Source organism: Engystomops pustulosus, chromosome 4 (assembly GCF_040894005.1).
Source record: "Engystomops pustulosus chromosome 4, aEngPut4.maternal, whole genome shotgun sequence".
Classification (NCBI taxonomy): domain Eukaryota; kingdom Metazoa; phylum Chordata; class Amphibia; order Anura; family Leptodactylidae; genus Engystomops; species Engystomops pustulosus.
Genome location: NC_092414.1, coordinates 175,746,935 through 175,774,654, shown reverse-complemented (window position 1 = coordinate 175,774,654; position 27,720 = coordinate 175,746,935). Strand labels below are relative to the sequence as shown.

Below are 27,720 nucleotides of genomic sequence, written 5' to 3'. Positions count from 1 at the left end.
GGGCGGGTTCAATCCCTCGCTCTCTACACTGTGTGCGCTTAAAGAGCCGCGGCGCGGGTGACGTGCGGAGCTGAGTGCTGGGGACGTGTGAGAAGCGGAGGGGACGTGCTGCTGGAGGAATGAGGGCAGAGCCGCGACCCTGACACACAGACCCCTCCAGGCCCGAAACGGGAGGACCGGAGCGCGGGTCAGGCCGGCCCTGTGACACTGAGGGCGGGAGGGGACAATAGCGGCGGAGCTGCTGCTGCTCGGTGTCGTGGCAGGGAGCGCGGGGACACGTAGATGACCGCGGCGCGGAGCAGGTGACGGAGGCTCCGGGTACATGACAGGACGAGCACCGCGGATCTAACGTCTCACCCCGGACAGCAGCGCAGCCCTGCACAGAGACGCTCCTCAGCCCGCCGCCCCAGGGATGGCTGCCCGGGGCCGCCGCTCGTGGCTCAGCGTGCTCCTGGGTCTGGTGCTCGGCTTCCTCCTGGCCTCCCGCCTCATCCTGCCCCGGGCCGCGGAGCTGCACAGGTACAGCCGGAGAGGACAGCGCGGCGCAGGCGGGGGGCAGGCGGCAGCATGTGCGGGGCAGCCCGGGGGCAGGAGCGACCTCACCTGGAGAGATGTGCAGGCCCCGTACACCGGAGTCCTGGAGCCCGGCAGCCACGACGACGTCCCCCGGGACAACAACTTCCTCTACGTGGGGGTGATGACCGCACAGAAGTACCTCAACACCCGGGCCGTGGCGGCACACAGGTGAGCACCGGGGATACACTGAGGGGGCGCTGTACTCTGTATACACCGGCCTCATACCACATGGGGGGGGGGGGGAATACACTGTATACACCGGCCTCATACCACATGGGGGGGGGGATACACTGTATACACTGGCCTCATACCACATGGGAGGGGGGGGGCACTGTATACACCGGCCTCATACCACTGGGGGGGGGGTACACTGTATACACTGGCCTCATACCACTGGGGAGGGGGGTACACCGTATACACTGGCCTCATACCACTGGGGAGGGGGGTACACTGTATACACTGGCCTCATACCACTGGGGAGGGGGGTACACTGTATACACTGGCCTCATACCACTGGGGAGGGGGGTACACTGTATACACTGGCCTCATACCACTGGGGAGGGGGGTACACCGTATACACCGGCCTCATACCACTGGGGAGGGGGGTACACCGTATACACTGGCCTCATACCACTGGGGAGGGGGGTACACTGTATACACTGGCCTCATACCACTGGGGAGGGGGGTACACTGTATACACTGGCCTCATACCACTGGGGAGGGGGGTACACTGTATACACTGGCCTCATACCACTGGGAAGGGGGGGGGGGGTACGCTGTATACACCGGCCTCATACCACTGGGGAGGGGGGTACGCTGTATACACCGGCCTCATACCACTGGGGAGGGGGGTACACCGTATACACCGGCCTCATACCACTGGGGAGGGGGGTACACCGTATACACCGGCCTCATACCACTGGGGAGGGGGGCACACCGTATACACCGGCCTCATACCACTGGGGAGGGGGGTACACCGTATACACCGGCCTCATACCACTGGGGAGGGGGGTACACCGTATACACCGGCCTCATACCACTGGGGAGGGGGGGTACGCTGTGTACCTGTGCCTCGTACCTCGGGGCAGCAAAGGGCTAATGGTGGCTCTAGAAACACTAGGCTCATACCAGGGGTCACCAAAGAGCACGGAGTTCATACTAGGCCGCTGCACAGGTAGCACTGGGGGGCATGGCTTGCACTGGGCTCATACTAGGGGGCATCATGTATGTAGTAGCACTATGTGCTGTACTATTTGACTGCTGAGCACATTGTATGTATCAGGTACCAGTGGGGCAGAGTATAGGATACACATGGGAAGTTTGTGCCCAGGTGCTGATTATGGAGGTGGCTCTTGATGCCAGTACTTTATATAAAGCAAAACCATTATATGTAATCAGTAGACAGGGACGATTGTTGTAGGGGCCGGTATGTGCCTGGCGATGCTTCCCTGTGGCACTTTGTACCTATAGTTGAGGATGTGTGACATAGTTTACATTGTTACAGGTAATTGCTTTGTTTCGGGAACGCTTGGGGGACAACTGTGAATATTTGATCAGTCTTTATGATGATAAACGAGGTGTCAGCATTGTATGACTTTATAGCAATAGTCCACCAGATATTAATGAGAATAGCATACAAGGCTGGTGGGGTTACTATGTCCTAGGACGCATATGACCCTTCTTGTAGGCAATAGTGACCCCACTGATGTAGGCAATGTACTATAAGAAGTATACCATGCCTGGGGCACAATGTACACCTGAGGCTATTACACTGTACACGATTTATAGAAGATATTTGGTAAATTAACAATTTACTCCAGGGTTCAAAGTCAATTCATGTTATCTATAACGGGGAACAGATTGTGTAGGCAGGTTTCCTAAAATTGGTCCAATCGGCCGCCACCAGAACCTATACATGCTATGAAGCTGGAAACAAATGGCGCTTTCCCATGTATAGTGTAGGAGCTCTGGGAGCTTGGAAGAGCATACAGCTACGCACTGGAGTGAGGAGCACTCCTCTCCATAGCGACACATAGTGCCCAGCCGTACATGTATGGGAAAAGATGGAGCATGCCGGTCACCGTACCGCGAGCAGGCAACAAGGCTTCTATGGGGTAACAATATCAGTCTGCAAACTGTGGTCAGACATCGGTCGCTCACACGTTCATGTGAAGGGGGCATTAGCTGAAATCCACCAATATCACCTCAGTACTTCCCTATAATTTTTTTATTTTAACAAAGTTGTCTGTCTATAATGGAGGTTCTATAGATGTATTGGGGGGGAGGGCTGTATAAAAACACAGGTACTGTATTATAAAATAGTCTGTCTGTGTCTGTCGCAGCTCCTCAGCCAAACGGTGCCCTGAGGCCATAATATAATGTTTGTATAACTAAATCCATACTCCCCTACTTCTTGTGATCCTCCTCTTGCTTCTTCTGCCTGGATCTCCTCTCTGGACCCTGGGCTGCTGCACAGAGATGTTGGCAGTGTGATCACCCTGCTAGTCTCGGTGTCTCTGCTGCGCTTGCGTGAATCAATGAGATCTGCGTCCTAAAGACCCATATGAAAGTGTTGTTTGATCGCCAAAGGGGTTGAGAACCACTGCATTATAGGTTCAGACACCATGGGATATTATCAGTACCAGAAATGGCCATCATCTTTATTATGCCTTTCTTTTATGGATAAAATGTGATCAGAGATTAGGATGAATACTATAAATTATAGTATGTGGCGGCTGTTAATCTACATGGCAGAGGAAGTATTGTGGAGCGCTGACTAGTACTCGATGTGTCAGACGCGCTGCTTTAATTCATGAGCTTTGTCTTTAGGATCTTGAACAAGGTGCCATAGCGTTGTATTGGCTGATGGTCTCTCTGTGTGGTCCTCTGCTTGTAAGCAGATGTTCCCATCTCAGAGGGGGGAATATATTTGCCATCTTGCCGTTCCTCTCTAGAGCTCCCCTTTATCATCCTTGGTGCCAGGTTATGTTGCAGTCTTTATCTTTGGACATTATGTAGATACATGGCTTTTGAATGCCTCTGTGGGCACTGATGCCAGGATTAGTGGCCTATTAAGTGTAGGTATGTGGCGGCACGTTATTAGAGATGTAATTACTTTGGCTCAGGCTTATCTCTGGCTGATTAAACATGTATTGAAGCTGTTATCAGCTCCCATGGATTTGGTTGCATCATAACCCAGTGCTGCTGACAAATGTTTTTTCTGTAGAACAATGCATCTACCTGCCTGACTTACACAGCGGGGTTTTCCGTGCCAGCATGATGTGGCTGATGCTTAATCTATGTTAATAACCGTGAAGTGGCCGATATCTCTACCTCTAGAATTGGTGGTCTCAGGATTGAGCCCAGTGGAAAGGGATCTGATTCTTTATCGAATACTATACGCCATAGGGTATGCAAAGATGCATAGGGATACATTCAAGTGCAATAGTTATGCCGCTGGACTTCTTTCCACTTCTGCCACATGCAAATATAACTGGGTCTGGCAGCTCCTATAGCTGTGAAAATGGTCCATTTTTATGGATCTCTCGGGGTTATCTAGTGGGACACCCCTTTAAATAATGAACTGACCCACGAAGAATCATGTTAACATTGTGTTTACATAAACACAATGTTAATGTATTTAACATAATCAAAATGTAATTTAAATACAATGTGTGCACGCACCCAGTCGCACATTGTTGGCTGTGTAATTTGTTGGAAGTTTGTCGTATTTAGCGATTTACATTAAAAACTTGGGTCCTTTACAACTGGTGGTGGGCAATGTCCATGTGGTTTTTTTTTTATTAGGGTAGGGGGTAATCAGATTTTTAAATTTTTTTTTTTCTTTTTTTTTTTTCCCCTTCTTAAACTACTGAATGTGGTTTTAATGCAGGAATTTCTGCTTGCAGAAGCCTTGCATGTAACGCGATTTTATCCCTTCCCCCATGAGAACACAGGAGCAGCTTCTTGGTCTCCAGGCTGCTGTGGGTGTCCCCTGCTAGCAGAGCTGGGTGCTATATTGTAAGTGCAGTGACGCTATGTAGTGACCCCCAGGTTACAGCTTACCTCATCAGATGCTGACTAAGTGTTGAAAACTTCACAAGTATCTTCTTACAGCGATTAAGACCGCAGGTAGTCTAGCGATGGCAGTAATTCTGGGCCAGCAAATTTTCACAAGATGGTGTAAAACGCTTTATAGAAGCGGAGGCAGGGGTGTAGCAGAGCTAAGTTTGTCATTTTACTTTGAGGAGGTTTTATATTTTTGGAACTTCTTTGCATGCAAGTGTGAGATGTCTTCTACTCTGTATCAGTCTTGATGTATTAGATAAGTGAGGCAGGTCTACACATTACAAGCAAAAATTGTATTAGCCTGATTAGCGTATAAAGACAAAGTAGTGTTTTAGTAAGTGTAATTCTTTCCTGTATGACTGAAATGCTTCTAAACTTTCTTGTGTAACAAGAATTCTAAGGTGAGGCCTCGCTGTAGTAAAAACTACTAATACCTTTATGACCTAATGATTATATGGCACATGGAGTTGTGCGCAGGCTAACTACCATACAGTACAAGTATATCTGCATACATCTGAAATGATTGTCTTTTGTTCTTTCAGAACCTGGTCCCAGTCAATCCCTGGAAAAGTGGAATTTTTCTCCAGTGAGGGCTCTGACACTTCTATTCCTATTCCAATTGTGGCGCTCAAAGCCGTCGACGACTCTTACCCCCCACAAAAGAAGTCCTTTATGATGCTGAAGTACATGCACGATAACTACCTGGATCAATACGAGTGGTTCATGAGGGCTGATGACGATGTCTACATCAAGGGGGACCGCCTGGAGAGCTTCCTCCGCAGCCTCAATAGCAGCGAGCCCTTGTTTTTGGGGCAGACAGGTCTTGGCACAACAGAGGAGATGGGAAAACTGGCATTGGAACCAGGTGAAAATTTTTGCATGGGCGGCCCTGGTGTGATCATGAGTAGAGAAGTCCTCCGCAGGATGGTGCCACACATTGGGGAGTGTCTACGAGAGATGTACACCACGCATGAAGACGTCGAGATCGGGAGATGTGTACGGAGGTTCGCCGGCGTGCAGTGCGTCTGGTCCTATGAGGTTAGTGCCGCAAATCTCTTGGTGCAATGCACATATCTTTGGGAAACCTCATTGCAACATGAGGGGGGGGTAAATCTGCTGCTGTTTTTCCATTTAAAAAACCAAGAAGATCGATATTCATGGATTCTGCATGTTACTACCATGTGAATGCAGAATAGTGATGGTGTGAGACACTCTATGAGATATGGAGTCCCGGGCCAAATTACAGCTGGCCTTGTTATGGGCTCTCGCCTATCTCTACTTAGATACTGATATCTTGTGACCGCGCTTCCAGTCCAGTCTGCAGGAAATGAATAAGATATGAAGAAGATGGATCATCCTTTCCACTAAAAGAGAACAAATCCTCTCATAAGGATAAAGGGACTTACAGCTATAGACGGCTCATTAGAGGACTCTGCTCAGTTTCCAAGTCGAGGGCAATGTTCGCTAGTGAAGTTTTCTTCCTGTGCAGGGTTTAGAGGTGCTTGTACTGTGCTGGGAGCCATCTACCTGTGCCAAATAATTAGATTCATGTAGGAATCTTATGCTGTATGAAATTACAAGGTGCAATTGCATGGAAGCTATAATATTAGTCCGTACTGGTTTATTGATAATTATGACCAGAGCATATCCGTAGAGGGCCATTCATTTAAGTCTGCATAGTGCATGGGCAAGTTGTGTTGGGACCATGCACTATAGATGCTGTCAGAGTTGTCCCCCAGTGATTCTTTCCTAGAACAGAAGTTTTTTTAATAACCCCTCCTAGCCCCCGTTATAGTGGAAACCTCTTAGGCGGCCCCTATTCCCCTGTCCTCAGAGGGAATCCTTTCCTGACTGCTTCTGGATTCTGCATTATTTCATTCACCCCACTTGGAAATGTAAACTTGGTTAATCCCTAAAGACCACTCATTCCTTCTGATGTCTTCTGTGTGTTTTCTGTCAATTCTCAGCTGGAATGTTCTCCTGATCAGAATACAAACTGCGCTTGTGTATTTTTTTTCTGCTGGTAACAGTGTCCAGATTCAGGTTGGAGCATTTTATGAAGCCACCTTTTCACTTTAAGTAAGCAGGTCATGAGCTCTCGCTCATTAACTCCTCCGGTGCTGGATTCCTTAGCGTGCACTTGGCATCCCGTGCTATGTGACATGCTCACCTAGCATCGAATGGGATAATCGGCACACAGGATTATACGTCACTCGGATCAGGTCAGCAAATGCTAATCTGTTTTGCCCTGCGGGAAATGTTGACTGAAGTTTCCGGGAGGGTGGACATCTCTTTAATGAGGACTTTACAGGGGGGAATTTACATTACACTGTAAAAGGTATCCTGATTGTACAAATAACTGTGGATATTGCCCAATTTCACCCCCTGGTTTTATAGGACAGTTGTGCATCTTGTACATGTAGACTTTTCTATAAGGCAGCTATGATGTCGCCACCACGTTCTTAGATCAGTTTCTCTCCAGACTAACACAATCTTTCCTACGTTTTGTCCGGGCCAGTCCATGCCTGCTTACTGTTGGCTCCCAGTGACCTTCAGGGTCACAAGTTTACTGAAAGAATTAAGGGCAGATTAGTTCCCGGCTGACATTATTCCAGGGAAGCAGCTTGTCTGCACTCACTTCCTTCGCTCTTCAGCTTATCCAGGGCCTTGGTGTTGGAGAAGGGATCTGTCTTGTGTCCCTCTCCAGAGCCTGGGAAAGTACTTGTCAGAGGTGAAGATTAGGGCTTGGCGTTCGGGAACGTTTGTTTGGAGGTTGGGCGAGTGCCCACAGATGGGGTATAGCAAGGCCGGTAACATTTACCCCGAGTTGAAAATAAAAGCTAGAGCTTTTTTAGGGATTCCAAAGTCTGCAGCTCAATCTGCCTTAAACACTCCTTGTGGTGTGATGGACTCGCGGCACTGATTAAGCCTGGAAGTCCTCTACAGTAAACTCTACAGGTGTACAAGGACATCTTGGCTTGTTATACATGTTACATTTATGTGGAAAATAAGTTTAACCCCTATAAAACGAAGAACTGAGCAGTATATACATAGGCCAGGTAATAGTCATGCAGGTTACTTGGCTGACAAAATGCAACCTTTCTAAAGGAGTTGTCCACTTTCAGCAAATAAATGCTATTGTTTGTAGCTGATGTGAGGAATTGATACAGAATTACATGTTTCATCTCTGCTTGCTGTCCTACAATTGGAAGTTTCATTGTTTACTTCCTGTGCATATACACGGGTCCATGGTCATGTGATGTTGCACAGGTGCACAGCTCGTTAGATCCCTGGTCATGTGATGTCTCACAGGTACACCACTTTGTTCCTTTAGAGTGACCGCAAGCAGAGCTCTAGAAAAGTAGGGAATTATTTTGGAACATTGTTTGTGTAGTAAAGTTATAAAATGTGAATTATTTGCTGAAAGCGGACAACCCCTTTCAATGCCCCATTGTCACAAGTGTTAAGTCTTCCATCTTCAAGGAGAGTTGATTGCAGAGTGCCTGCAGCATGTTATATTGGGGGTATTAAAATGCAGATTTGTTTTTTCAGCCTTGCAACCTGCATGGATATAACAAAGTGTATGCTGCAAGGTCTATTCCATCTTCTATATCTATATAATCTGTCTTCTCAGCAGTTTGGGTCTGCAGCTGGTAATGCAGTGTGGTAGCGCGGCTCTAGTAGCTGCTATTGTTGGCAGGCTCTGCATGGAGCTGTTATATAAAGAAACAAACTTACTACCAGTTAGATTTGGGCCCAGGTGCATTTGTGTGTTGGACATTCGGTACTATTAAGAAAACATTTTTTTGCTTTCTTCCCTGAAGGGGCCATTCAGCGTGCGGAGCTGAAGAGCCTCGTGTGTCAGGGGGGGATTTGCTACAGAGGAAAAGTCAGAATGTGAATCACGATCCTACCGAGAAACAACTTGTTTACTTTGCTGGCCTGCCGAGGGTATATCTCTTACAGACTGCGCCTTGTTAGCTTTCTGTACAGTCACAAGGCCTGCTTGTAACCACCCCGCACCTAGGCTCCATAGTACTGAGCTATAATTGGCACAAGGCGCTCGCTGGCCTCTATGGAGCAGCAGTAAGGTGTTCGTGCAGCGATGTCTGCCCTGTATGCAAACCACGCACAGCTCCTGATTGTGGTAAGCCCTGAACGCCACACGTGACATGAATGCACGCTGGGACTTTTAGTTCTACATACTATTTCTCAGTCTATATAATGCAGTTTATAAAAGCATTAAACCTTTTTGTGACTTGAATTAGTTGCTGGATATTACCAAGGATTTAGGAGCCAGCTAAGCCCTCTGTGCAGCGGGTAAAGAAGCCTGTGGCCACTGTTACATACATTTAGTAAATGACTTCAGCTCCAATCTTCAGGCCCCCGGACTTATCCATAGTTAATTAAACCGGCTGGAACGATGGAACTAATCCTTTAGATGGCTGCCCTGGAGGAAGGTGTCCGCTCCGGCTGAGCCGCACGCGCTCTCTCCTTATAGGACCTTGTGATTTCTTCACACGACTTATGGAGCAATTTTACTGTTATCTTGTAATTGCCCATTATTAATCGGTCGCTTCAATACAGGAGAAATTCATGACTTTTATGGTCTGTGTGTTAACTGTCTTTAGCAAGTCCCTGCCGTCAAAGGTCACCGCCACGTTCTGCCAAGTCGTTGACCCTAAAGCGGGTCATATTCTGTTTTTTATTTCCTGTTAGAATGTAATATGTGGCTTTCCTGTAGATTTTATTAATATGACCTTTTCAACTCTTTGAAATTTCCATAGACCCATGGACAGCTGGTCACCATACCCTGGTGCTTGATATGCAGCTACTGTATGATGCCAGCGGGTGTCTGCAGTACCGCCTGATCCGGTTGTGCTCAGCAATAAGTCTCAAGGTTTTATCTCCATGATCTGGGAGTCATTTCTCTTGATTATTTTAGATGTGTAGCGCTTCCCTGGGTTAGGATCTGGTCATAACTGTGGCTCCTGGTAGATGATGGCACTGGCGGCATGAGTTGGTGTTGACCGCATGTTTGTTTCCCATCATAAACCCTGTGGTCCCTCACAGTGCCATAGGTGTTCGATGCTCAGTGCTATTTGTGGATAATTATCTGTGCCGGCTATTAATATCCATGTGGTTGCAGTGAAAGAATCCTGACTGTATCTCATTGAAAATTTTCCGAACTTGTGGCAGTGTTTTATGGCCCCCATGCAAGTGGCAACCACAATCGGGCAAATAAGGTCAGGAGCTAATGTATGAAATGAAATTTTTTTTTTTTTTTTTTGTGATTTCAATATGTTTTCTACAGACTATTGCACATACAAGGGTGTAAACAAAGAGCTTGCAGTCCTTTTTCTGTGATGTATTCCTTGTGGCAGGCGTGAGAATCCATTATATGGTCAGTACAGACTGACAGCGGTGCGCACAATAGGGGTTACAGGACTGTGCGTCTGTGAGCGTGGTGCCAGAATGTGCCATTTGATTTAGCACTTGCTGACTCAAGTCTCACACGCTGGTGAGGAACAAGGTGCGCTATGAATAACACACTTACTCCCCTCTGTCCATGGGGGATCTGGTGCTCTATGCTTTCCGTATTCTTTCCAAGGACTTAAAACACAAAGTGTTACTAATCCCAGCAAAGACAAAACTCTGCAAAAAGGAGTGTAATTTATTTATTTTTTTCTACTGATGGATTACAGTGAATTAAAAAATAATGGCTTCCTAGAGCCACCACTAGGTGGAGATAACTGTCCCCGATCTTCTGTGATGCAGCTTCAGCCTCTTCTACCTCCTGCTTGTGATAGGTTTCTCTCTGTCAGCTCTTACAAGGGGGATGTGAAACACACTGATACAATGAAGCATAAAAAATGCAAATAATATTGTTTTAAGAATCTTTCCCAATATCTGAAGTACAGGACACATTACCGGCTACAGATGAGGTTAGGGTGTCTTTAAAAACAGAACTGCAGAATCTGGTCAGAGGCAAGTATGGGGGGGGGGGGGAACTTGGTGGTTTGATGCTGGTTTTTGTTCTGCCTCTTATGTTGCTCATGTGCATAATTCTCAGATTTTCGGATGGTTCCTGTCGCTAAAGCGGTATCCTTATATGGTGGTTATGAGAGCATCCCTGTGCTCGGTAGTCGTAGGCTAGCTGCTCTGAAGCGGTTAAAGCCGTCTCCATTAATAAGAGTCATTCGGCACCCCCCAGCCTCCTTCAGCTGTAAAAGGATATGGGTTTTAGAGAAGGGGGTGAATGAAGCCCTCCCCGTGCAGGCACAAAGCTGTCATTGTTCAGACCCGCTGCCAGCCCCCGGCCCGGAGTTTAGCTGCGGCGCTCTCCCTATGAGAGGATATTGAGTTCCCGTTATCTTGCGATAAGCGATCGGTTACAGAAGCTTTCGCTGCACAATGGCTCAGTCACAAAACCCCAAAACGCCTTCCGCTTCCATTTCACTGCTATTAAAAGGCACATTGTCATCTTCAGGGATGATCTCAAGGATTCTTTATTCAGGAATTTGGGGGAACCTCCCGGCTAGCTTCTCACCAGGCTAGCACTATTTGGCTGAGGAGGATGCTTCACCATCTGCTCTGTTAACCCCTTTATGTTCCAGTCTCCTGGGTACTGCTCCTTGGCACCTGGGCATGACCCATGGCTGTGCCCTCTGTACACAAGTCTTTTCTGGCCTGTTTGTTCTGTGACAGCCTGGGCTATTTTGGTGATGATTACAATGTCTGTAGCAACCTCTCTGTTGTGTCTGGAGGAAATTGCATATGATTTTGGTATAACCGCTATTCTAGTCAAACACGACCTGTGTGGTTTTATAGAGGGGTTAACTATTTAGTGTCTCTTTGTGTGAATTATTTTTGGTTTTTACTATACGAGTCTGCCTTGTAGCTATAAACCTGTTGTTGACCATCTACTCCTCTATCTAACTTGACTGCTCCCCAGTGTCCAGCACTCCTGGCACATGCATGCCCAGCTATTCCAGGTGTGCATTTCTTTTTAAAGTAGGAAATCTGCTTGAAATCCTAGTGAACGCTCCTTGGTGTGGACATGCCTTAAATTCTCAATAGTTGCAACATTTGATTTATGAACCAGGAAGATGAGGATGAGCCCATCCCGTATTAGAATTTAAAGGAGCAGCGCGGTACCTGTGGCTCTAGTAAAGTACAGTATAGTGTATATATAGAGTGTGGGACGTGTGTTCACAAGTTCAGGTTCTTTTCAGATGCAAAATTTATGTCCAAACCAAGAGTGGAGTGAAAAAAAAAAGGAGATGCTTCTCTTAATGATATGTTCTCAACCACTATGATCCACACACAATCTTTCGGCTTTAAAAACTGCATCTGAAAAATGATTGTGTGAATGCACCCCAATTTTTTGGTACAGTTATCATCATGGAAAAAGTAAAGCCCTTCTACCAGAGGTTATATTTTGGCGCACAAACTGCTGGGCCGCCATCTTTTTATGACCTGCTGTATCCATCTGGACTGTGTATTGATCAGCTGTTTGATACCTTGAACTTTTTGAAACCTGTTTTTTTTTTTTTTTTTTTTTTTTTTTTTTTTTTTAAAAGGAAAACAGTTTTATAAATCTATTAAGCCGACAGCTCTGGCAGGTCCCTCATTGATTCCACTCCTGCAATTAAATAGATTGCCTCTGAAATTCTGCTGGCGCCTTTCCAGCATGTGGAAAAGTGAAATAACTTTAATTATAGTGTGATGGTTTGCTTAAGTCTTGTTTATGTGGAAAGAGGGCTTCCTCGCACAGTTTTTTTTTCTTTTTACCGTATAATGGACTTGGCAAATTCTCCAATTCTGGATTCTGTGCAGACTTTATTATCGGGTGGGATTGTGGCTTTCATTGTTGGGGGTGTTAAAGTTTCAGTTGTTTGTGTTTGATGCAGCCCTCAAGCTGGTAGGAAGGCTTCTCATGGACCTGCCTCCAAAACCACCTTTTTAAGGTCTTCTGTGACTATTTGTGGCATCTTTCTGGAGAAAATATTTCCACTGGGTAGTGTTGTAGATGAGCCCCCTCCTCCAGAGATATTCAGATGGAAGTTAGGCAGGCCTAGTAAATGGCAAAATTGCAACAAGTCTTGATTGAGGTAATTGTGAGATGCATAACAAGGCCACATTTCTAATTGTACAAGTAAACTGGGTAAATCTGTCTGGAAATAGTTTTTCTGTGGTCATCTGTAGAGTACAGGATGTCGCTCTAGAACCACAGAAGTGTTGATGATGTATTTTCCTCTTCTTCGAGACCTCATACATCTGTGTATTAAATTATCGACTTGTGTGTTGTGTACTGGTTTGCACACCCCTCCCCCTATATGTGCTGGTTTATTTATCCCCGGCACATATTGTCTTAAATCGTGGCACCCCGTAACCATACAGGTTTAGGTCTTCTTTATGATAAAGCATCTGTTACCCTTAAATGCTCTAGGAGCTGCTTACTAAATCAGAACCTTCCAATAAAGCTAGCAAACACTGGAGCACCATACCCTCGCAGCGACGGGCCAAGCTCACATCGGTCCGGGGTATTTTTGAGGGGTGGTTTTGTTTTTGTTTGAGGTGACGTGTTTACAACTCAAGAAAACCTAACTGGGAAGCTCATGGTTTTTCCTTAAACCCATTGAGCACCAGCAAGTTGTTCCAACCAACTCTGCACTTATAGTGGACCAGAACCTATGGCACGGGTGCCAGAGGCAGCACTCTGAGCGCTTTCTGTGGGCACCCAGACCATCACCCCAGAATGAAGTTCACCAGACAGGACTCAAAGAATCTTCCTGCAGAATCTTCCTACAATGATAGATGAATTTGCCCTCCTCCTTTCAACTGCGTTGGTGTCCTTGGGAGGATAAAGGATTGAAAGTTGTCAATGAACAAGGAGAAATACATTACTGCTTACATTGCTGCTCTGGCACTTTGCAATAAGTGGCTTTTGGTTGAAGTTTGGGCACTGAGGCTCTAAAAGGTTCACCATCACTGTCCTAGGATCACTTGACTGAATGCAAATGCTGAGTTAAATTCGTGATTCCCTCCTGGTTGTGGTGAACAGGCTTACATGGAAATCTATCTATCATACTCCAAGCACACTTACACACTATTGTGTTTGTCCTGAAACGGGATCCGTTCCTCCTTTTATCTTCTCATGGCCTCATTTTTGAGAAAAATTGTCTTTAATGTTATGCAAATTAGCCTCAGGGTTTCCTGTCTACATCAGATTTTTCTCCTTACTTTTGCATGATGATACTTGTATAGTTGGTGACGACCAGGTCCAGTGTAGGGGTTAATGGCAGGCTATAACTCTGTGCCCATTGCTCCTTGTCAGGAGTCTTTGCTTTGGGCAGTTACACAGTGAAGTGTCTATAAAACTCTGAGCGCTGCGGTGCCAACTTTTTCTTTTTCCCCTCTGTGTTTTCCAGGACTCCTCGGTGCCAAGTCTGTGGACCGGCTGGCACACAGATAAGGACTGGAGAACTTTGTTACTTTTATCATTGTTTGAGGAGTTTAATCTAACAATACGTAAAGTATTCTTTCCAGTCCATCAACCTTTCTATAAGCTCCTGCACAAACGTTGCGGTCTCTCCGAGCAGCTTAACAAAGGCCTAATTCATATCATTCATTTGTGCCAGGTTACCAGTGGGTAATTGATAGGGCATCTTTCTTCTGTAAATACTCGGCCTTTCCAAAAAAGACTCTTGTGTTCATAGTAATAGTATCTTACTGGGGCTGAGCGCACGGAGCGGCTGCTTTATACATTTTGTGGACTGTAAGATTTCCAAAGTCTTTACACGTTGAGTTCTTGATAGTAAGTTGCATAAAACCAGAGAAAGTTGCTGCTGGCATGTGGCCACTTTTTATATCTGTGTGTGATCGTGACATGGAGGATGTTGCATCAATGAAGAAATTGTGCATCTTCTTTACTACAAAACGCTTACATGTGTTGTGGATTCACTGCATTTCGGGAACTGCGCCGGCTCGCAGGCCTCTGTTATAGTCCAGAACTGTCAGATGCTCTTCCTGGAAGTCCACGTTGACGGCTGCACATCTGAATGGAAGTGTTACATGGAAGTTTGTGTTTTATAAAGAAGCTCTTTTTTTAAGGAGCAGATATTTGGCTGCGAGCCAGATGGCCATGTGACCTGAATAGGCAGAGTATAGGAGAAGGGGGGTAGTAGTCCGTGGCCTGGACTTGTGACTAAGCACCAGGTTTAACTGGTTACTGCCTGCTTACATCTAAACTCCTATTCTGTGCCACAAATGTCACAATTTTTAGTATAATTGGCTTTTTTTTTTTTTGATCAACATCTCGTCTCTTGTCAATTCCAACTTTCCGTATTTGGGTATAGAGTGTTTAGGGGGTCGGGGGTCAGTTCTTGTACCTTGCTTTATGATCTGTTGTTAAATGGTAGGGAATATGAGTGTGCATTCTAGTAACACTGGTTTTATTGCCCATCACTTTTCTTTTTTTTGCTGTTGTTTTTGTGACTAGTTAGTTTGGTTTTAGTTTTCAATAGGGCTTCTTTGTCAGGCACGCACCATATTCTTTCCTCCAAGGAGTAGCCGCCATAAGAAGTTCCTAAATGACTCCAGAAAACTTCTGCCGATTTTTGGTTTCTACTGTTGACTGGTCACTTACTGGTCTAGACGGATCTAATCTTGGATATTTCTAGTTGTGACTCATTCTGTATTCTCTGACTACTGCACTTTCCATACGTCGTACAGTTCTGTTTCCTGGCATTAACGAAAGATTGTGGTTTTGGACCTAGAGGTAGAATGATGACCTATCCTTGTGCTATAGTCAATCTTCCAGAGTGAAGAGGTGCTAGCCGTCCTTTCATAGTCACATGTGACGCACTTCACTTTCCTTTAAAAAAAAAAAAAAAAAAAAAAAAAGTTTCGCAATTGTTCACATTCACTTCCTGGCAGCTGATAACATGAGATTTCTTCATGAACCAGATCGAGTGTCTACGATGATGAATGATTGTTCTATAGCTTTCCAGCATATGGAGGAGCTCAGATGTTTCCATCTTGGAATTGCAACACCTCCTTACCTTCTGTATGATCCCAGCAATTAAATGCTTATAGTTGCCTCATCCGAGAGCATTATGTCATGGAGAGACGCAGAGCTGTGTGATCCATAGAATTAGTCAAGATTGCTTAGCAGATGTTGAAAGGACTCCTCAAAGACACCGCAAGAGTCCTGTCTACCAAGCCCAGTCAGGATGAGCTGAATTTACAAACCATTCTGGGATAGGGCAGGAAAAATGTTTCACCTCTACAAGTTATTATGGGGTTTTCTTGTAGGACAGTGTTCCCCTATAACAGTGGTGGCAAACCTATGGAACAGGTGCCAGAAGAGGCACCTCAGAGTTTACCAGGAAAGACTCCATGCCTTCCCCTGTAGCTCCAGACCACCCCGGATGTGATCTGTGCTATCTTAACGCTACACATCTTGTGCTGGAGCAAGGAGGTGTGGACAGATGGAATGTAATTGGGTCCCCAAAACCCTTCTTGGTCTTCTCTTCGATCCAGGCACTGGCCTCCTTCTTGTTAAAATCCGCTTATAGAATTAATATAATGAGCCAGTAGGGCTCTAAGGGAATTGGCAGAACTCCTCTCTGGTGTATCTTCACAGGATGTTACACTGTACAGGAGCACTTCTTCCCTCCCACTGTGTGAGATTACAGCAGGTAGTGGGAAGGGGAATGATGAGACAGTTTAACACCTTGTGAACTAGAGCAGGGAGGATTTCTGGTAACGTGCCTCAAAGCCCTTTTTTGTTCATGAGCATAATCTTGCTTTCGGATGGAAGGAGGCCATGGATAACAAATATAAGATGATTACCACAGTCACGGTGCCTGGATCTATGAGTAAGTGTCCTTGGTGTATTATTCTTGGACTTTGGTAGATTTAAGGGGTGCTCTTGCCTTCTTCTCCCATTGTATTGCTTTGTGGTTCATCTGTAAGTCTCTGATTCCTGTCGACTCACACGTGACTACTCTGTAGCTCTTGATAGAATTGCTGACCAATGCAGTTGTATGCCGATCGGATGTGCGGACATCAAAGGTCGGACAGCAAAATTATTTTTACCTGAGGAATTTCTTATGGAGGAGCCAGGGGCTGAAACACTTTATTACCGTATTATCCTACACTTACTTATCTACTTGTCTGCTATTTCATGTTTCTGATTTCCATGTAGCTGCAAACTGTCTTTCTTGCAAAGCCTTGATTGTCTTTAGGCATCTTTTTGGTTGTGATCTTATCTATTTGATGAATCACTCCTTTGGTTGCATGGTTGTAATTTTTCCATTTCTTCTTCACTGAAAGGGTTAAAGCGGTTCATCTAGGACTACACCCGGACAGTGATTTTTGTCCCCTCCTCCCTCTCCCTCCACTGCTTCATAGTTTCTAAATTGATCACAAATCTAGTAATGTTTCTTGGCCTTATCCCACCGACTACTTCCAAGATTCTTGGACGTAAACTGCTGATGGCCTGGGATTTTCTGACAGACCACAGCCAGATTTATAATGGTCCGTGATGTCAGAGCCCTGATGTGAGGGGAGCCTCGGATATCTACAAATATCTCAGCATAGCCTGGAGTGACTGGGAGTCTTGTACATGTGTAGGGTGTACAGATTACCTACTTTTATTCTGGCCACTGCTAGTGGTACAGTGGCCATTCGCCAACTAGGCCAAACTACGTTCCTGTACAATAGTTTGGATGGCTCTTCTCTGGGGAATAGGAGAAGGCTCTTGTGGAGATCTGCAGATTACACCTGGATGCGGTGATGTATACCACCAGCCGGGGCCTGTCTTATACCAGATGATGAAAGGTGCCTTCCCGTGTCTATAGAATTAAGGAAAATGAGTTTGTTGCTCAGATTCAGCGCACGTAAAAGTCCGGAGCACTTCCTTCTTGGCAACTTTACCTCCCAGGCCTGTTATTACTTAGTGATGTGTTCAGGGAAGCGAGTGATTTCTTCATGTGCCGGTCAGCAGGCCAAGGCTCACTCCAACAAGGAATGATTAGGTGTTTTGCTCTCAGTCAGTGGCAGGCTAATATTTTTCCCTTACCTGGATGACACCCGGATCTTTCCCCTCCGCTTATATACGTGTGTGTGAGGTAACGTTATGTGGTGACGGATGACTACTGGGGCATTGGTCCCCCCGGAGAGACTTGTACACGATGAAGGGCGGTACTCGTGTCTAGTGGCCATACTTACATTTTATAGCTGTAAGAATCTCATCATTTGTCTGTGTGAACACGAGGTGTAGATAACACAATCCCTTGTACTGTGCTTGGCTGTGACCGCAGTGGTCCTCCACATCTCCTGACTGACACATGTTCGGTTATATCATTTTAAGTGTCGTCTCCCTCAGTAGGAATAAATACATTAGGTTTTATGCCAGGTTTTACATTTTTAATAGTCTGGCGAGGAGATGGCTTCTGTTCTCTGCCCATAGTCTCGTCTGCCTCATACACCCATGGCTTTCCTTTTTTGGCATGAAGCATATGGTAAATGGCCAAAGCCAGGAAAAGTTTACAGACTTGGTGAAATCACCTCATGTTCCCTCCTGGGAGTGCAGGGATCTCTAGGTGCAGATTGTTGTATGGGATTTCATGTGTGCCCCCCCCCGCCAATATTATCTTTGTTTGATACGTCTCTTGGAGGAGGTCCTGTATATACCTTTACTGTACAGGACTGATTCCTTCTTCACACCCATCTAGTACATAGGGATAGATGAAATCAGGGGACAATGTGTAGTGGCGATTGCTTTTGAATGTTAAGCAGAATCTGCAGGAAATTAGAGGTTTCCCTCTTAAAGCCTAAATAAATACCAGGGGGTAATACAACAGATGTGGCCTGTAAATCTCCATACTGCATCTTGTATCCATTATCCGGAGGTCACCTCTATGTATGGGTGCTCAGGCTCCTCACAAGTCACTGGTTCAGCGATGAAGACTTCCTCCTTCCTCTTCTCATCTGTGTTGTGGTTGCTGTTTATAGGCCACAGCTCTGTCACCATTGACTTTTATAACCGTTTTTACCTTATTACTCTACAACAATAGCCTTAAACTAATTGTTTTCCCATTTAATTTTTTGATTTTGCTTTCTGTTTTGCAATTTATTTATTTTTGGCCACTTTAGGCGACTTGCCCCTCCTGCTCTATAACCTTCTTTCACGAGATGGGACACAATGTATAAGCGGTACAACTCCACCTGCTCTATAACTTGCTGTCTGCAGATTGTACATAGTGTCCTATCGGCTCTGGAGAACTAAACTTGAACCTACACTTAAAGATGTAGATGATAAATTGGGCACCACAGGACAGCACATATATTCCATATGGAAGTCTGGAAAAATGAAGGCAGAGCCTGGTCCTGACCAGAATCTGTCTGGTATGTTAATTGTAGGACATAACCCTAAAAATACAAGTGATTGTCCTCCCACGGCTTAGGAAAAGGGAATGAATGAATGGGTCACTGGAGTCTATGAATTTATCTAGGAAACCTCAATCCCAGCTGTTGGGCTGAGGTTCTCCGTTTCCAGCGTACAATCCAATATCTATTCTTGGGCCGCAGCCGTAATTGTCTAAGGCCAGCGACACAGATGCTTTGGCGCAGAGAGATGGCAAACGTTAGTCTGGAAGACACTGGCTGCATTCACAGCGCTCTCTATTGTTGTGGGTGAGGATTGTTCTCGGGTGTAGTGAGACCATAACTACGTAATCTCATCCTCAAAATGTATTATTGCAAGTAAGACAATCACTCAGATTTGGATCTTCTCCCATAACTATTTAGTAGGGAGCTAATAACTGTCTCCCAAACCATCCAAAAAGCCTTCGAAACCCATCCCACTTGACATCTGGTGACGGGAGCGTGCGTTCTGTCATAATACCTCATTTATGGGATGCCAGTTTTAGGATTAGGTGTCCTTCGAGGTATAATGTACTCAAGATGTTTCCTTTGCAACGTTTTGTCCCTAGACCTAAGGTAAGAAGGAAAAACCCGAAGCGTCAGCTGTTGCCTGTGCTGCTCCTGGAACAGATGGGTCAGTGTTTGGCCGGCAGAAATATAATGGGATATAATGCTTCCAGCCTCCTCACTTGATGTATGTTTAGTTTAACCCACCATGTTTTTAAGGTATCCGAGAAGATGGACCTAAAATGCAGCCCAGCTGTCTTGTGTGACCTTTGTAGGGCGGCCAGTGTCTGTGACCTATATATGAGAAGGGGAGTAGATCGCCTTTTACACTCGTGGTGCACTTGAATGTGTTTTAGATGTCACCCTGATGGGTTATGCAACCCCTCTATAGATGGGTGCACCTTCCAAAGTCCCTTCATGGAAATGTATTAACTTATAGGCGGAACACATGATTACACGGCGAGATAAGGATAAAACGCCTGAACGCGATACCCTTTGGCCTCTCTTAATTTCCTGTCTGACTATGGAAAAATGACTGCTGTCACATCTACCAGAATGACGCCAGCAATGTGGTTCTGCTGGATGTCTCTTGTCAGAGCTTTAGCTTTTTTTGAGTGACTTGTTCAGTAATATCAGCTACAGAGAAATGCTAAAAAATTTTTAAAGTGATTTTTGCCACCTACCAAACCTCCATATAAATAATTCTAGTACTGTGTAGGGTGATGTATTGGATATCCATACCTGCCGCCTGCCATGCCTAAGAGGTCCTGCTTCTGTACTACAGCCCAGTGTATGTGTTTTAGGAGCTGGCCACTACTCGAGGGTAAAACTAGTTTTCTAAAATGAGTGCAGTATAGCGGTTCTCATTGTGTGCTGTTACTATCGGTTTTAGTATAATCCATCGTAATATATACAGCATTTATTTTAATATCCTGCTTTTATTAGAAAAAGTCGTAGACTTCCTTTATTGTTTCTGATGGCCGGACACAAAGAGCTAAAGGGCACAAGTTAGAAAGGAGAGGCTCCCATATTGTCACCAGACCCCGGCTGCTGCTTTCCTGTTTGCTCTTTAGTAGGTCTGTTCTGCCTTTCATCTTGGAAAGCTTTATCTCTACCTAAACTATTCGCCTTGCCCTCTACTAATGTACCGTGTGTTGTTTTCCAACATCTAAATCTAACTGATATTTTTATTATTTAACTTCCTTGGAGTAAACTTTGCCAGGTGCGCCCCACTCTCTCTCCTCTACATGCCAGGTGCGCCCCACTCTCTCTCCTCTACATGCCAGGTGCGCCCCACTCTCTCTCCTCTACATGCCAGGTGCGCCCCACTCTCTCTCCTCTACATGCCAGGTGCGCCCCACTCTCTCTCCTCTACATGCCAGGTGCGCCCCACTCTCTCTCCTCTACATGCCAGGTGCGCCCTCCCCTATATGATGTCCTTCTGTTCCCTTGTAGGTCACACAATGCACCTGATGGATCTCATCGACTAAGACAAATTCCTTTTGGGTTTCTTATGGTGTCCGACATTTGCATATAATTTCTGACTAAATATCTGACCTGAGTCTGAATGTAGCCTTCACAATCATGGAAGTGACATCCCCTGTGCATGCCGCCCAAAGTAGGCCTAATACATTTCTGAGATTAGGAGCGGGGCACTTCTAGGATTGTCCAGTTGTTGTTTCTCACTTGTCACTTTGAGGTTGGGTTACAAAGTACAATTCCCGTTTACTACACATAATAACTTCCGGTGATGCCTTGTACACTGAGCCATATGACGCTGCTTGGCCTCCCTGCTAGAGGCTACGTGCAGGAAGGAGGATGATATTATTGCAGTGCAGTCGGGTCATGTTCTGCATATGGTCTATTACTCACATCCTGGGGTGATGAGGACGCCTGAGCTTTATTAGTGATTTATGTATATACCGGGTGCGTGCATGGACCACAAGTGGTTAAACATGGACTTCTCAGAAGATCGCTGCCACATCAACTTCTGCAAACCTTCATTCTGTACATCTGCCCAGCCTCAAGTGGCCGTCTGCTTTTTCTTAAGCCTGAAGGCAAAGTCTTGTGGCCGGGGTTGGGCACGCACAGGCGCTGTTCTGCCCTCAGAAAGTGAAACGTTTGTTCTCGGTAATTATGTGTATTTAGATGCTTATTACAGACGTTTCGGAGAAGCCATTTATATGTAGCTTTCTACAAAAATCCAGGGACGTGGTGACTTGTCACTTCTCTTATGTGCCACATCATCGGTTTCCTCTCGGTCGAGTTTTTCCCTGGCATTGGGCACATTTCCTGTGAAGCCAGCCAGTCCTTTCTATTTACTGCCTTTTTTGGAATTTTTTTTTTTCCTGAGATATATTTGTCTTCTATTTCAAAGTGGCTCAGGTAACATTGGGCGTGAAACCTTCCATTATAGGGAGCTTGGTTATACTTTTTTAATGGAAGCTTGGATTACTGTCATGGGTCAATAGAAACCCAACGTGGCCCCTTGAATGATGTAGGTGACTTCCAAGGTAACTTGTGCACTGGTTGTGTTGGGCGGTTGGAATGGGTCATAATATAACAAAAACAGCTATACCTATGTGTTAAATTCCCCAGTTTTTAAGTGTCCTAGCTGGTCAGAAAGATGGTCTGCTAGGGTCACATACACATGTATGGGCTTGTCATCACTGCAGGGTCGGTGAGAAGAGCCCAGCAGGGACCTCTGGAGCGGTGTCGCTTTTAATGTCTCATTGTAAATTGTGTAACTTGATTGCACTTGCTGTGGAATCTGTGACCTGTCCTGGAATGACCTGCTTTAGAACATGGTGTAGCCTACGGTTGTCAGGCGTAGAGCTTGGCGCTAGCGTACTGTTATAGGGGCCGTGGAAGACCTGCTGTTGGCTTTGGCAGGACACCGCAGGTGCCCGGCATCGCTGGGTACAAATCTGCTTGTACGCATGAAAGCGCTGCCCTTGTCAAGAACACTACGGGCTTGTGCTCACAGAGGTCACCTAGGTCACCAGTGCAATTCAGGATTGGTCTGCACTTGCATTGTTTTGGGGTGTGCCTTTTATTTATCTGACTTCACAAATATAAATCTAACATTTTCAGCTGCATAATTATATACTATCGATGCCATTCACTTGCGTGGTGGGATGTAATGTCTTGTTTGTGCCCTTTGGCAGTTTCGTTGCTGTGTTTTAGACTAAAACGTGTTGTGTTGCACATAACTTTTCCTGATCTCTGGGTCTGTCGGAGTGGGTTGTTTTTCACAAAAAGTGAGAATGCTGTGACCCTTTCCTTATTTATCAGAGCGGCTAGGTGTCCTTTTTTTTTTTTTTTTTTTTTTTTTTTTTTCTGGGAATAGTCTGAACATGTTCCTATAACTTCTGTAGCCCGTTAATACTTACGAGCACCCCAAGTTTTGAGCCAATTGGACTAACTTTTAATAATGGAGTAATTATCAAAATTGAGAGTCATCAGAGTTCTCCCATTCGTTACGAGGTGCTGGACTTTGTACGTGAATGTCCCGGCAGTGATGAGTCTGAACCTATCCTATAATAAGGCTGCACACATTGCTCGCACTTATCCATTGATGGCTCATTATACACGGGGCCTTGTTTGTGAATTTGCTGCACAATCTCTGACTGTGATGAAGTCCTCTGGGACGCTCTGCAGGCTACAGGCCAACTTCTCTATAACACGGGCCTTCTTTTTAGGCCGTTATACCCAAAGCTTACTACCCTGCCTGGCAGGAGCATGTCTTCATCTTCACTAAAACTCAACACACGCTCTTCAGTTGGAAATTTGGAGATATGCCAGAGCGGTCCACAACAGCTGTACCACAAACATTCCTCCTACTGGATGAGGGGGCTCTAGTGTTAACGGCGGGTTAACTAGTGGAGAAGATTGGTGTCCTTTTGTTTGGGAAGAAAAAAGATGGCAGGTCAGCATCTCTCCGGTGATATACTGGTAGCACATACACATAGTGATAGGGAATTCTCTCCCCTTGAGCATAAATGCAGAGGTTGTCAGAGATCACGTTGTTACTCCATGATCATGAATCTGCAGATAAACGCAAAGAGAAGGGAATGATCTTAACAGTACCAATCCTTGACAGCTTGACCCCGATCCAAAGGATCGAGACTACACAGTTGGTGGGGTCTGAGTGCGGTGACCATCATCGATCATGATATTGGGAGTTGCATGTAAATGGTTATGGTGAAGTGGGGGAAACTTAAGTAAATGAGACCATCAGAAATGTCCCGACTAGTATTAAATTGGTATTTGTGAGGTATTACAGTACCCCCGGGTTGCGTAGTCTGGGACTAGTAAAGCATCAAGTAGTCACAGGGAGCAGAGATGCAGAGAATTCTTGGTTGCCGACTGACAGCTCTGCTCCATGGTTATTACATAGTATGACGTGTGCTCGCAGTATTGTGCTGCTCCCTCGCCTATAAGTTACCATCCCCCCCCCCCCCCCCTTACCATTACTAGTACTTTCCATGGCTATAATGAATCGCTTTTGGCATGTCTGTCTTTCTTTGCATTTCTGAGAAACATCCAGATTCCTCACATTCCTATAAAAGCTCCGCATTATAAATGGCTTATGTCTGACATTAGAAGAACAGGTGAGGGGTTGTACTTGCATTAATAGCAGATTTTAGTGTGGACTGATACCAGGATCTGTTTTCATTGTAGAAAATGTATAACGTTTTAAGATGGAAAGTATTAGAAATTTATACTTCTTTCTTGTTCCATTGCAGATGCAACAACTATTTTATGAGAATTATGAACAAAACAAAAAGGGCTACATCCGAGACCTTCATAACAGCAAGATTCATCGAGCCATCACCCTGCACCCTAACAAGAATCCCCCCTACCAGTATCGTCTGCATAGTTACATGCTGAGTCGTAAGATTGCTGAGCTACGCTACCGCACCATTCAGCTCCACCGGGAGATTGTCCTTATGAGCAGATACAGCAACACTGAAGTTCACAAGGAGGACCTACAGCTGGGAATGGCTCCCTCTTTCATGAGATACCAACCCCGACAAAGGGAAGAGATCCTGGAGTGGGAGTTTCTTACTGGTAAATATCTGTATTCGGCTGCGGATGGCCAACCTCCGAGACGTGGTATGGATGCGTCACAGAAGGAAGCTCTGGATGATATTGTGATGCAGGTTATGGAAATGATCAATGCAAATGCCAAAACCCGTGGTCGTATTATTGACTTTAAAGAAATTCAGTATGGGTACCGCAGACTCAATCCTTTGTACGGAGCCGAGTATGTCTTGGATTTACTCCTACTGTACAAAAAGCACAAGGGTAAGAAGATGACGGTACCGGTGAGGAGACATGCCTACCTCCAACAGACCTTCAGCAAAATTCAGTTCATGGAGCATGAAGAGATTGATGCTAAGGAGCTGGCCAATAGAATAAATCAGGATTCAGGTTCTCTGTCATTTCTTTCTAATTCTCTTAAAATGCTAGTCCCGTTCCAGCTCACCTCATCCAAGGTGGAACATAAAGAACCCAAAGAAAAGAAGGTGAATATTCTGGTGCCGTTGTCTGGCCGCTTCGAGATGTTCAGTAGGTTTATGGCCAACTTTGAAAAGACTTGTCTCATTCCCAACCAAAATGTGAAGCTGGTCATTTTGCTTTTCAATTCTGATGCCAACCCTGAGAAGGAGAAACAAGTGGATCTCATGAGAGATTACCGGGTTAAATATCCAAAGGCCGATTTGCAAATCCTACCAGTTACTGGCGAGTTCTCCCGGGCATTGGCTCTGGAAGTTGGATCTTCTCAATTTGGCAATGATTCTTTGCTCCTCTTCTGTGACGTTGATCTGGTGTTCACGACCGAGTTCCTTCAGCGCTGTAGGGCCAACACCATCTTGGGCCAACAAGTATATTTTCCAATTATTTTCAGCCAATATGACCCCAAGATTGTCTATGCTGGAAAGGTTCCCAGTGACAACCATTATGCGTTTACACAGAAAACCGGCCTCTGGAGGAATTATGGCTTTGGCATTACGTGTGTCCATAAAGGAGACCTTATTCATGCTGGAGGCTTTGACGTTTCTATTCAGGGGTGGGGGATGGAGGATGTGGACCTGTTTAATAAGGTGGTACAATCGGGTTTGAAGACTTTTAGAAGTCAGGAGGTGGGCGTGGTACACGTTCACCATCCTGTGTTCTGTGACCCCAATCTCGATCCTAAACAGTACAAAATGTGTTTAGGATCCAAGGCGTCTACTTATGGATCCACCCAACGGCTCGCTGAACTGTGGCTCGAGAAAAATGACCCTACGTTTGGTAAAACCATTCACACAAATGACTCTGTGAGGACAGCGTAATAAGCCAGCGCTGCTGGCCCCACACGAACCTTCTCATAGCCATCTAATTTATTTTTGTTGGATTTTTTTTTTTTTTTTTATAGTGAAGGCAATATAGTTTTGTTAAAATTGTTTGTTTTTTTTTTTTAAATGCAGTTGTTTGTGAAATGAGCGTTTTGGACAAAAAGAAATGTGATCAGTGTTTTGCCTTTCAACCATTGCAATATGACAACTTGAAGAGTTTTTGCGATCAAAAATCGTGTATTCTGGCATTCCATGGTGTGATTGTTTTTCCTCTTCTCCATCTTCCCTGAGCTTACTCCAGATTGTACCGCGGATAGTAGGCCCTGCAATGTACCTGGTAGTTATATAATTTGCGCCTCTACAGATCCTTTTAGTTTTATACGTGATGCCATCAGCAATATGGGCAGCTAGAAATCTGTATAGCAAAATATAAGGAAAAAAAACTCATTTGAAACCGGCTTTTTTTTTTTTGCACACCAAATACCTAGAAAATATGCAATAAATTTAATTGTGTTTTCATTTTTAAAGGTTAGGTCCAAGTTTCTATTTTTTTTAAATATTTTTTTATTTTATTTGTTGAATGTCTTGATGGGTAAGTAATAGTTTGTTGATGGGTAAGTAATAGTTTCTTGAAAAAAAAGCCATAGCAGTATTTTTCTTCCATTTGTTGGTTCTTATTATGCCGGTTCTAGTAAGGCCATGGTACACTGCAGAAACTGTGTGCGCAGAACCTTTATGCCATTACTACCATCTAATGTGTCCTTAGTACTGGAATGTTGCCACAGCAGCAGGTCCTTATGTGTGGGGTTTTTGTTTTTTTTTGTTTTTTTGTTTTTGTTTTTGTTTTTTTGGTTTGGTGACCAAATACTTGCACATTCCCAATATCTCATTTCGTCAGTCAAAATGTTGAGATTTTTTTTTCTGTTTTTTAATTTTTATTTTGCAATGTGCCTTACCTCTATTTTATGTGGACACTCCTTCAGTCTCTTTCCACTGTATCGTTTTGTCGGTCTCCACGCTTCTTCAGACCTTAAGATGACAGATCATCAGGTATCCACTACCATGTTGGAATGTATTCTACAATCAAGTGAAAATTTCATTAGATATTTGACTTTTTAAAAAAATAAAATACAAAAAAAATTTGAGGTTGCTCGGTGCCTTAAATGTCATCCTTTCTCCTTGTGAAGGGGGCAGTGCAATGGATACAAGCGCTGAGACCTGCACCAAATAGAAGATGGCTGCTCTCCGACCAGAGCTCTGGGTCTTCTGGTCTCCTCCTTCTCCTACAGTTTTGTTATTTTGGATGGGAGCGCTATGGACGCTATGTTTTGTTTTATTTTTTAAATTATTGGGTTTTATTTTGAAATGCAATTTTTTTCTTTGTCACCATTTTGTTTGATTTCATAAAATGTTTAATAAAATGTTAAATAAAAATCCAGATTTTTTAATTTCTTATTTGCATTTTACAGCTGGCTAAATAGATGTATAGCTCTCTACTGGGGACGGATACATTAATGACTAGCTGACTAAAGTAAAAGTCTAATAAAACTTTGCTTACCTGCTCTTGCTCCCCTGGTGAGCAGAATAGCCGCCTCCTTTTCCAGTAGTGCAAGTATCGCAGTTCCTGCACCAGGATGCTGACGTCCCCTCTTCGATCTATGGCAGAGCTGGGTACATATTGCTTCACTGGCAGATCAAGGAAACAAGTATGTGGAGGGGATGTGGGTCTGCCTCCGGCTACAGCTGTGCTCTGTGAACTGGATGCTATTTTTAACAGCCAATTAAGAAA

General features: G+C 44.9%; 1 protein-coding gene across 1 annotated transcript; it reads left to right on the top strand.

The window, feature by feature from the left end:
• On the top strand, positions 1–27,313 carry CHSY1 (chondroitin sulfate synthase 1). The gene is made up of 3 exons (XM_072148618.1): positions 1–744; positions 5,187–5,682; positions 24,336–27,313. The coding sequence occupies exons 1-3, from the start codon at positions 413–415 to the stop codon at positions 25,926–25,928; spliced, it is 2,421 nt and encodes an 806-aa protein (XP_072004719.1). The 5' UTR covers positions 1–412; the 3' UTR covers positions 25,929–27,313.
• Positions 27,314–27,720: the final 407 nt, after the last annotated feature.

Coding starts and splice junctions, on each gene's coding strand:
- CHSY1 (XM_072148618.1), top strand. CDS start 413: ATGGCTGCCCGGGGCCGCCGCTCGTGGCTCAGCGTGCTCCTGGGTCTG. Junction 745..5,186: donor CGGGCCGTGGCGGCACACAG/GTGAGCACCGGG, acceptor TTGTTCTTTCAG/AACCTGGTCCCAGTCAATCC. Junction 5,683..24,335: donor AGTGCGTCTGGTCCTATGAG/GTTAGTGCCGCA, acceptor GTTCCATTGCAG/ATGCAACAACTATTTTATGA.